The sequence below is a fragment of the Crocodylus porosus genome, unplaced genomic scaffold, assembly GCF_001723895.1.
Source record: "Crocodylus porosus isolate Cpor-Errol unplaced genomic scaffold, CroPor_comp1, whole genome shotgun sequence".
Taxonomy (NCBI): Eukaryota; Metazoa; Chordata; order Crocodylia; family Crocodylidae; genus Crocodylus; species Crocodylus porosus.
In genome coordinates, this window is record NW_017728886.1 from 79,471,909 (window position 1) to 79,484,105 (window position 12,197).

A 12,197-nucleotide genomic window follows, 5' to 3' on the forward strand; every position below is an offset into this window, starting at 1 on the left:
TGTTTAAGAGGAGGTTAGATGAACACCTTGCTGGGGTCATTTGACCCCAGTACTCTTTCCTGCCATGGCAGGGGGTCAGACTAGATGATCTGTTCAGGTCCCGTCCGACCCTAGAAACTATGAAACTATGAATATCTGTTGCTCAATCTCTCCAGTACCCCTATAGGTTCCTGACCATAGCTTGCTGGTGGTAACCTGTGCCCAACAGCACCCTCTCAGGGCTCTTCCGGGTCCTGGCCCCCTCTGGCAGGGTCGTTTCCCCGCACCACCGCCCCAGCACTCAACCTGTGAGTCTCACAGGCTTTGGGTCCGTAATCCGGAAATCCCACCTCGCTGGCTTCTCTGTCCTCATGGTCCGTCTCCAGCCTCCTTGCCTGCTTCTGCTTACTCAACGTCCTGCAGCTGGTGGTTGCTGCTATCCTCTCCTCCGGCTGAATGGGTTGTGGCTCCTCTCTGGGGCTCTCTGCCCCTCTCACTGGGGAAGCTGCCGTCTGCTCGGCTCTGGTGCTCTCTGTCCCTCCTATTGGGGAATCTGCTGCCTGTCCTGCTCTGGGGCTTTCTGCCCCTCTGGCTGAGGGGTTTGCAGCTTGTCCCACCCTGGAGCTGTCTGCCCCTCTTGCTGAGGAGTTTGCAGCTTGTCCTGCTCTGGGGCTTTCTGCCCCTCTTGCTGAGGGACCCGGTCCCGGTTCCTCTGCCCCCCATCCGCCTTTCTCCCATGGCCACTTTTATCCCCGCCAGATGCTTGCTCACGATGACGTCATCTTCCGGCTGCGTCGGTATAAACAAGCGGCAGACGTGCCGCGTGGGTTTCTCTGCCATCGCCGGTAAGTCTCATCCTAGCTCCCCGGGACATACAGCTAAAGACATTAAACCATGGGTTTTTTTTTACCTTTAATGTATATTTTAAAACACTGGCTTGCAGCTGCATTAAATGAATAGTTGCAGCTTTGTCATTATCTCCAATATAACACCAGCTCTCCAACTATGTGTACAGTTGCTTTACAGAAGAGAAAAGGCTTTGGAGAATGATATTGTACATTTCTCTTTTCCTGCCTTTCTTTAATGAAGACTGGTATAGCTCTTTTAGAAACTATTGGAAATTGTATGGATTATGGGTTACAGCTTTTAGTAATAAATACATTATTATTATTTGTATTGTAGTTCATTGTTGCAGGTTCTGCATAAACAGAAAGGAAAACCAAAACCCTGCCCCAAAGATCCTAAACTCTAATTTCTGATACTGGAGCTATAGAAGTGAATCCAGAAGTGTATTATCCCAGCATGGGAAACACATGGTAAAGACAAACTAGAACCCAGAACTGACTAGTAACCACAAAATCATTTTCCAGTTAATATAATCTAAGGAATCAAAAACAGGTTTTTAAATTAGAGAATTGGGTTCTGTTCTCAGTCTTGCCATTGGTTTGGTGTGCAACTGTGCAGAAAAAATCATTAAACTTCTCAGGTTTGATAATCAGTAATATTCAGGACATGCCTTAACATCCATGTAAAACATGCTTCAATCATGTTTTTAAAAAAGGACCTTGAGATCTTACGATCTTAATTTGCAGTGAGACTAAACAATTTTTGCAGGTCTATCATGCATAAAGAGAAAATTTTTCAGATATTTCCCAGATGTGTTCCTCCAGCCCCATCCCTTGGTGAAGAGGCTCCAGCAGGGGAGGAGGGATGAGGGGGCAACTGGCATCTTGTCTGCTGACTGCCCTTCATATGGCCCCACCCCTTGGTGCTGATTGGTGGAGAGGCCCCAGTGGGGGTAGGATGGACAAGAAGGCAGCCATTATCTTGTCCACTGCCCTTCATGCCATCCTGCCAGCCAGCGCCTCCCCCCACCCCGGGGTGGGCTGTGTGGCCAGGCCATGGCAGCAAAGACCACTGGTTCTCACTGGGGAGCCTGCATTTTTATTAAGTTGTGGGGTTTTTTTAAGTTGATGTTGCGGACAATCACAGATTTCATGATTTCCCAGAAATCCACAAAATTGCAAATTGAATAGACCACTAGTAATGACTGAAATCTTGGGCTTCCTTTAAAATTAATTTTACTGTACTTCATAACTTTAATTTACAAACAAATTTCTTAAAAACAACAGCATCAAAAAGGGAGATCCCTTTAGTGAGAAGTCGTGTACAAACATGAGACTTTACTAGTAACTGTCACCCTGAAATTGCTTTTCTTGTTTGAAGCTGTATGTTTTATTTGAATGTTCTCTGATACATCATTTATTCATAGGAATATGCAGAGAAAGAAAATGCGGCATTGTGGTGCAGTTTGTCATCTGGTGATGCTATTTTACTTGAAGCCCTGGAAAGCTCCAGGCCAACTAGTATATGTAATATAATATGCATTCTGATAAGATGTGCAGGAAAATGGAAATGATTGAAATAAGGAAGTGGTCTCATGGTGATGAAAGAGATGGGTGGAAGATAAGGGTTATATAATTTTTGTAGGCCTAATAATTTTTTCATATAAATGCAAGGTGAGTTTACAATATATTTACAACAGAAGGTTGCAGGAAGAACTGCATTTGGGGTTCAATTTTTTGCTGATATGAATCTTCCTACTGTCTGAGAGCAGAGGTGAACTCATTTTGTTTCTTAAAATATGAAATCTCATTGCTGAAACATGAATGCATACATTCAATTTATACTCTCTTTTCAGGGAATCATTGGGTAATCAAAATAAACAGCTTTTAATGACATATTCTGAAAATTAAATTAGATATTTATCAAAACCTGTAGTTTTAGTCTGTAACACTGTAAAAAAAAGTCCAAGTTAATAAAAAGATTATTTCCTGAAGACATTTCATTTACAAATTTGCCTAAGGTCCTATAGGGATAGTATAATACAAGTACAGCATTAGATTCAATCAGCACACTCATCATTTTCTCTTTTAAATGTCTAAGATTACTATGTCAAAGAAGTATATTTTCCTTGGGGCCATCATCTGTTGATGGTCAGGCTAAAGCTTTTTAAATGTACTGAATTTTACCTATAGTAGCAGCTTAGCTACAGATCAGTCTCACCTCATGAGATTCACAAAAAGAGCCATACTAAGTGTTATACCTCATTTATTTCACTTTTGGGGGAGTTTATTTTTAAGAATTTAAATATATTACTGAATAAACCAGTGGCTTTCAAAGTTCCTGAAGTGACAGAATCCTTTCATATTACTTCTACTGTGGAGCTCCTATCCTAAAGACTGATACTAAACCAGGTGACCCAGCCTTGCAATGGTGGTAATACTGCTTCCGGCTCACTTTCTCATTGCCCCCAGTCTCTTTGCAGACCACCTGATAACCTATTGCAGACCCTTAGGCTAGCAAAGAATACAGTTTGAAAACCACACAGTGGCCCTGTACTCACCCTACAGACTATAGGTGGTGATCTCTACTCCTTTAGTATCCAGTTTGGACAGTGTCCGCTAAAGTGGTCTTACTGTAAAGGCATTAACTACATATTTCCTGGTTTTCAAAAATACAAGTTTGAATTAACTTAATTCTTCACTTCCTGATTTTAAGAGATTTGACCATCACTGAAATCAACATTCTGAAAAGCAAGAACCACTAGAATAGACAGCATTAATTCTACAGTAATGAAATGTTGTGTCAGCAAACAGTAATGTAAAGTTTAAATCAAACCTTTTCTTGAATCAGCCTCTGCAGATGAATTCCACATGACAACATAGCAGCAAACATGGTCAGAATGTACTGCTGAACTTTGCATATTCCAGTTGCCAATGAGTTTAGTACAGCTGTTAATCCCACCTTTTCTATGACACTCTGAAAAGCGCTGGGTGAGTGACGAGTAATTCTGCATGCAGCCTGTATCAATGAGATAATATCCCATTATATAACAAAATACACATTTCATTAACAAGTAATAAAAGAATCAAATTAATCAGCAACAAATCTTCCAATTTGTTTTTAGGTACAGAAGAATATCTGATAAGAAGACCAGATAAATTTTATTTTCCCCTCACTGCGACTTGCCATATAAATTATATAAAAAAAGAGTTAGTTAATTTTGCAGAGCTGGAGTTCTTTAAGAAACCTTACCATGTGCTCAACATCCAGAAACTTTTGGTCATCAATGTCCACTATGGCTACAATTTTGCCCTGAATATAGAAAATCATTAAAAAAAAAGTGGGGCTGGAAGGGTCATCTGAGGCAGGATCATCTCAATCCAAATCATCCTATAGAAACCAATATCTAAAGTATACATAAGGCTACTGTCAAACCTGATGCAACACAGATCTAACAGCCTAATCTGCCATTGGTAAAGCAGGGCAACCACGGCAGCCAATGTCCTGCTTCTATGAAAGGTTGTCAGTACACGCTCAAGAGATCCCTAATATAGGGCCACGCCCCTCACAACACAAGGAGGAAAAAAACTGCACAATCCATACCAATCTGACCACAGGGTAAATTCCTTCCTGATGACAAACATGGCAATCGGTCAGACCCTGAGTGGAGGTGCAAGACCCTCTAGCCAGGAACCAGCTTTGGTCCCAGCAGGAGCATTAGCACATCCCAGTCAAAGTCCGCAGCCTTGAGAGGACCAGTGCCTCTGAGCGAGGCTTAAAAACACCCTGATACATATGGGGGGGAGGGGAAACCAGCAAAGCCCAGAAGCATTGCAAATACCCATAGTACAATATAGGCATAGCTATGTCTAAATCATCCCTGACCAGTGGCTGTCCAACCTCTTCCTCAACACCTCCAATGAGGAAGTGTCCACAAGTTCCTGAGGCAGTCTATTTCACTACTGAAGAAGTTTTTCCAGATAGCCAATCTAAACTTACTTTGCTGCAATGGAAGGCATTGTTCCACATCCCCTCTGCAGCAAGACAAAAGTGCTTTCCCTCTTCTTTATGGCAACCCTTCAAATATTTGAAGACTGCTATCATATCCCTGCTTAAGCGCCTTTTCTGCAATCTGAACATGCCTAGCTCCTTCAGCTTCTTCTTTTATGACTTGTTTTCCAAGCTCTTTATCATCTTTTTTGCTCACCTCTAGACCCTCTCCAACTTCTCAACATCTTTTTTAAAATATGGAGCACAGAACTGCACACAGTATTCTAGATGAGGCCTAACTTGTGCTGGCTATAAGCACCATCACCTCCCACATCCTACACCCAGTACTTCCGCTGATGCATCCCAAAACTGCATTCACCTTTTGTGCAGCTGCATCGCACTGCAGACTCATATTGAGTCTATCTATAATCTACGAAGACTCCCAAGTCCTTTTTCATAGTGCTGCCATCTAGCCAAGTGTCACTCATTTTGTTTGCATTTTTTATTATACTTCCCACAGTGAAGCACCTTGCATTTGTCCACACTGAACTTCATCCTGTTAGCTCTATAGCGCAGTTTTCCAATCTGTTGAGATCCTTCTGAATTGTGTTTGCACCCTCCAACATGCTCACAATCCTTCTGAGTTTAATGTCACCTGTAAACTTGTTCAAGAAGCTTTATATGTTAGCATCCAAATCATTAATAAATATGTTAAAACAGCACTGGGCCCAGGACTGACCCCTGAGGCACTCCACTCAAAATCTCCTGCCATTCTGATATGTACCCATTAATAATTACCCTTTGTGGCTATTGAGCCAGTCGTCTATCCACCTTACCATAGTTTTGTCCAGCCCACATTCCTCCGATTTGTTTATGAGAAGGTCATGTGGGACCCTGTCAAAAGTCTTGCTGCAGTCCAGATGCACTATATCCACAGCATTCCCTTCATCCACTCACATAGCTACTTTGTCACATAAGGAGATCAACTTTATTTGACATTACTTGTTTTTCATAAATTCATGCTGGCTGCTTGTGATCAGCCTTTCTTCCTCCAAATGCTTGCAAATGGCTTTTCTTAGGATATGTTCCAGTAAGTTACCAGGTATTGAGGTGAGGCTAACCACTCTGTAGTTTCCCTGGTCCTTCTTTTTGCCTTTTTTAAAGAGGGGTACTACACTGGCCCTTTTCCAGTCCACTGGTACTTGGCCCATCTCTCACAACTTCATGAAAATCATTGCCAAGGACACCAAATTCTTCTGTGTCAGTTTCTTCAGTACTCTGAGATGAAGTTCATCTGGCCCTGCTAACTTGAATTCATTCAGAGCCAATAAACACTTTCTGACCATCTCTTCTGTTATCTCCTCCTTCAGCTTGTCCTTTTCCTTATCCCGATACTCCTTATTAGGTGTTTGGCTGCAGCTTAACTTTTTTGTGAATGCTGAGGCAAAGTAGCTGTTGAGCAGCTCTGCTTTTTTGAATTTTCTGTTAGGATTTCTCCCTGGTTTGTTAACAAGGAACCCACAGCTCCCTTGGTCCCTCTTTTGTGACCAATGCTTACAGAACCTCTTCTTGTTGTCCTTGAACCCTCTTTACCACGTACAGCTCATTCTTTATCTTTATCTTCCTGATTTTGTCCCTGCAAGTTCTTGCTATTTCCTGGTATGCTTTTACTTCTTGCCCTGCATCCTGCAGATATAAAGAATGAAGAGGGCCCATATATCCTTCAGTTTTTTCACCGATACAGAATTTAAGTCAGGGCTAACTCCAAAGTGGTTGAAGGCCACATGCCACATGGACCACAACAATGGAGGGGGGCACACTAATGTGAGCTACAGGCCCCCATGCCTCATCCCCTACCACCACTGGACACGGACAACCCCTACACCCACACCACTGCACCATGCATGTGGGCTCCTCCCCCTGCCACCAGTGCTACACTGCATACGCAGGCAGCCTCCCCAACTACAGAACCACACATGTGCAGGCCACCTCCCTCCAACCACTGCACTGCATGTTGGCAACACCCCCATGCCAGCTACCTTTCTGTAGACTCCTCTGATGCTGCAGGCTCCCCAACCTCACCTAAAATGTTAGGGGAAGGAGGGAGAGCCTTGGCTGCAGTTTCTGCCAGAGTGAAACAGGGAGCAGTGGCTGGGTGATGGGCCAGAGGCTGTGTATTAATCCCTTACCGGCTGCATGTGGCCCACAGTTGGACAGCCCTTATCTAGGTAACATCAGACTGCACAGTAAGTAGAAGGTGGCTTGGTTGTAGTATATATATAGAAAACACAAAAGGAGAACTGCAGGTACTGAGAACATTGTGTGCTTGTATATATGTATTTCACTTCTGGTGATTCTCAAGCAGTAAGATGAGGTACAGGAGATTGCTGCTTATATTGGAGCTTATATTTGAAAAAGGATTGTAACACAACTCTGAAAAACTGGGCTTCAAATCTACATGTCTCTATTAAAGGCCAGTATTCAGTTAACATATGGACTGGTTTCCAGGTAATTGCTTTACAAATGTCAGCACTTGCAACACTTCTAAAAGAGGTATTTACTTCTGAGCTCAGGGGCAAGTGTCCTAAAACCCTGTAATGAATATAGTGCTTTGTCAGTTTTAATGTTGAAAAATGAATTCCCCTCAATAGGAAGACCTTCTATACTATTCTGGATTTCTCTGCGAATCCCAGAACATTGTAGCCATGATGTCTGGCACATCATTACAGCTTTTGCCATTGACCTTGCGGTGATATCTGAAGAATTGATTGTGGTTACAAAATGGTCTGCAAAATAAGCTAACCTTTTGCCATTACAGATTTTGACATTACTGTTTCTCTGACAAAAGGAGCTCTACTTTATCCAGGAGGATCCAATCTAACCAGATAATAGCAATCATTGTCCCAATCTGAAATTCACTGACACCACTTCTGAAACAATACAGCTTGTTCCTTGCAACAAATAATTCTGGAGACTAAATTATTTTGTTTTTTCCAGATAAAATGATAGGGTTTTAAGGATACGGGATCCTGATTTCTCCTTGGTTCAAACATGGAATGGGTAAAAAGAGAAATATATCATTTGATTTAGATGAAAATTCTGAATATCCTGGAGGAGCACACAAAAAAACTTGGGACTTTCACTTGGTTCAGTCAAAGTTCAGAGTAAGAAGCAAAATTGCACGTAGTGCCTATAAAGAACAGCTGTTGCAGAACACCCAATGGCATACTGGGCTTTATTAATAGAAGGCTTGCTTTCTTGTTTCTTCTGCTCTATTTTGCACTAGTGAAGTTTCACCTGGAGTATGGTGCCCAGTTTTGGGCACCTACTTCAATAAGGATATGGACAAATGAGAGTCCAGAGGAGAGAAACAAAGATATTAAAATAAGCACCAGCAGCAGATTTTCTGAACAAAGTCTTGACTGTTTTCTTCAAAGCTCAATAGTGCAAGTGTCCTAAAGCCCTTTTAATGAATATGGTGCTTCATCAGTTTCAATGTTGAAAAGTTCATTCCCTTCAACAGAAAGATCTTCTATACCATTCTGGCCTTCTTTGTGAATCCCAGAAGATTGTAGCCATGATGTTCAACAGATCATTACAGCTCTTGCCGTTGACCTCATCGTGGTATCTGAAGCATTGATTGTGGTTCTAAAATGGTCTGCAAAATGACTTTAACCTTTTGCCATTATAGATTTTAATTCCCTTATGGAGCCTTTTGGAACCTGATCAGGGAAGTCAGACAGATTGTGTAAACTAAGATGGTCATAATAAGAAAGGAGAGCTGACAAGTGCCTATTCTAAACTGAAGATTAGCAGATGAATAACTTTTCCTGCCAGAGCCTTTGCTATAGGTTTTGAACCCTGCTACCTTATTTTTTCCTGAGTTTCAGTGACCACTAAAAGACACTGGCACTAGATGCATGTAAAATACTCAAAGCCAGAAGAAGAATGTTAATTTATTCTATCCATTTTTTCATAAATTGGAGGAATAAAGTCAGTGTTTGCCACAGCAACTGCACTTGCTCTAAATTTTACCTTCATTCACATAGTCGAAACTAACATAGCCAGTTGTTTAGTTAAAGAAAGATGCATCATGTCCATCAATTTGCATACCTCTTCTTACACAACCTGAATAACTGTTTCCAAATACTATGAACCTTGGAAAGGAGGTTTGACTAGCTCTTTTGTCATCATGAGGAGAAGAAATAAGCATCAGCACTTTCACTGGGGAATGAAGATACAACCAAGAAATTTTCAGTAGATTTAAACTTAAAGACTCAAGCCTGAAAATAAGAGGAAGTGACATAGCTATATATTAAAAAAGTATTGACAAGAAAGAACATAAAAAGAATTAGTTTTACATTACTCAATTGCATGTAGCATATGTTTAGTACTTGAAAGACCTATATAAGTTTTCTGTAAATTTAAAATAAGGGTTTGGTAGGTTTAAAGAAAAATAGCCACAAGGACAAGAGAGAAAAAGGTACATTTTAAATGGAAGAAAAGACTCTTGAGGGAGTCGCATCACAACCAGAACATTCAAATAAATTAGAATTCTCTCCATACTCAGCTTAACACAGACAAACTCAATTGGTCTCATAAGCATTGTTAAGATTCAGGAGCAGCTGGTTGGACTAAACATGACTTTTTATTGATACAAAATCCCTATCCAATTAAATTAAAGAAAGGGTTCCCCCGAGGACTTCTAAACATATTACTGAAGACTAGACCAAATCTGTGTAAATACTGCTCTTTAGAATGTTTTTGTAAACTTGGCAGACTTCCACTTTTAAAAGAAAAGCAGTGATAAATTTTAGATTTCATACTGGATAGCACCTGCTGATTGACACTGCAAAAATAGGCTTTATCTTGCTTTAAGCACCTTATGCCTTTATAATTTCTGAATCTGAAGTACATAGAACTCTCAGCTAAGCTTCAGAGACATAGTTTAATAAAGGGAAAATTTGCAAGAATGATTTTGCTTCAGCAGTCCTATTCAGTCCAGAAAGAGGAAGATTGTTATTAAAAATCTGGGACAGTCATGAAAGTAACTTGCTTGAGAAAAAGATAAGGGGCTAAGACTTCGTGACATTATACAGTAAATAAAAAAGCATCTAAAAACTTTTTTTCAGGTACTGTGAACCAGGTGTTGCCTTTTAAAAAAAATAAAAATAATTCCAGGGCAGAAAAACTGAAACATGTACACAGTCCTCAAAAATACGGCACAGACTGCTTAAACTGAATGTAAGTTACTAAAAGACAACTAGATGAACATTTTCTTGAACTTATAAAATTATTCATATTTCTACTTCCTTGTCCTCTCAGCTAGGGACAGAAGTTATATATAAACCAGTTTAAGTGATCAGAAACTGGTTTAAACCTGAAGCTCAGTGCATATAAACCAGTTTCAAAATGGCTCCAGACTTTGTAACCCTACCATGTAACCCTGCTACCTACTATTTAAGTATACTTTCTGTAGCTAGCTCTCCTTTAAAACAGACTATGCAGAGTTCACTATGTCAAAAATATTGGATAAGATGATACAGTTGAGCTCTACTAAGTGAATCTGCATTTAAGTGGATTCATCCAGGACCTAGCAACCTTTTTAGGCTGCAGGCTGGACTGACCCAGTTTGGGTGAGAGGCAGGTGGATATGTGGGTGCTAGGACCCAGCTGCTGCCACCACTTTTCTCAGTGGCAACACAAGGAAAGTACTGGCCCATGCCACTTTTCCCCATGGCAGGACAGGGAGAGTGTTTGCAGCCAGTGCTCGTCCTCACAGTAACAGTGGCTGGGTCCTAGCATTTGTGCATCCACCTGCCTCTCACCAAACTGGGTCAATCCAGCTGCTGAAGCCATATGTCTGAGGGTCAGATCAAATGGATGTGTGGGCCAAATCCAGCCTGGTAGGTTGCCAACCCCTGCATTGGTCTATAATTGACTGCTACACTTGTCATAGAAAGGACTTTCAAAAAAAAATGTATCAATATTTTGTGGCTTTTGAGGACATTATCGTTCCCCTTATTGTGAAGATAAGCATTTTTCAGTGCTGAGCTTGTAAGCATAAATTATTTTGACACTGACATTTTAAAGAATTATTTTTCTGACTCTAGAAATATGATAAAAGATTCTGTTTCTTTACAGGCAATATTTGTGGTATTTACCTGAGGCAGGAGAGACCCAAAGTAAACAAAAAATTTTGAAACACATCTTCTGTTTGCAACCTGTGATAGGCAGGACTGAGAAAAGCATAATTTTCTAGATACCAGACACTGATGACAGAGACTTCCTAATACATTTTTATATTACTGATTAAAAAAAGAATAATGGCACAATCCATAGTATCCTTACAGTGAAACCCTGCTTTTGGTAAGTTACCCATACTGCCTATGGTCCACAGGTCAAAACACCATATGCCTTTCTCAACAGAAATGAATTTTCATGTGCAAACATAGGTCTCAGTTGGAAAGAAACCCTTCAGGAGATGTTTAAACAAGACAAAGGAGGGCCGGTAAAAGGTAGGGTATAAAGACAGAATAGGGTATAAGAGTGTTAAAAAAGCCCCCTCAACAAGTCTTTCAAATAGTTATATGACACAGAGGACTAGATACATTTAGAAAAATAAAATATAGTGACAATTAAGACACTTCATAAAAAGAACTATAATGTCAAAAAAGACATGGTACAGTTTAGTGTGCAAGTGTGGCAGGGCAGTCAAGCCCCGAGACCCGCGGGGCGGAAGGCTCTGCAGCTACCGTCCGCCCACGACCCCGGGAGGCAAGGCGGACGAGCTCTGAGACCCGCGGGGCAGAAGGCGCCGCTGCAACTGCCTACCAGCAGCCCCGGGAGGCAGGGCACTTACTCACCTGTTACAGGTGTGAAGAGAAGCCAGTGGGCTTAAAGGTGAGCCCAGAACCAAGGAGTGGTGGACCGGAAGTGCTGGTGCGGGAGCAGACCGCCAGCAGAAGCTCAGCGTGGGGGAGACGCTCCGACACGCGGCCGTCCCGTACGTTCTGGGGCAAGGGTAAGGCCCCGGAAGGGGCGAGACGACGAGGGCTGTAGACCCTGAAGTTGGTGGTGGAGGCTGTGGTGGTCGGGAGCACCCGACCACGACGGGATTGTCACAGCAGGCAGCTTAACCTTCAGGGCGGCTAGTAGCACCCCAGCATACCCGTGCAAGGGAAAAGTTTGTCCAGAGAGGGGAGGACTCTCAGGGGAACGAAAGGAGTTCCCGGGATACAGACTTTGAGGAATTCTACGTGAGCCGGTGGACCATAGAAAGCCGGGATTTGGTGCCTGCAAGTGAACTGAGTGTAACCCTGGACAGGGTGATTTTTGGGACTCGTGTATCTCAGGCGTTGGCCTGCACACCCGCCCTAAGG

General features: G+C 41.9%; 1 protein-coding gene across 2 annotated transcripts in view; it reads right to left on the reverse strand.

Annotated features, from left to right (window-relative positions):
- The window catches only part of ULK4 (unc-51 like kinase 4), a 442,797-nt gene that overhangs the window by 304,910 nt on the left and 125,690 nt on the right, over positions 1–12,197 (reverse strand). For both annotated transcript variants that reach the window (XM_019537396.1, XM_019537387.1), the window contains exon 20: positions 3,661–3,843. In XM_019537396.1, the coding sequence (XP_019392941.1) occupies positions 3,661–3,843 (183 nt within the window). The remainder of the gene's footprint in view (positions 1–3,660; positions 3,844–12,197) is intronic.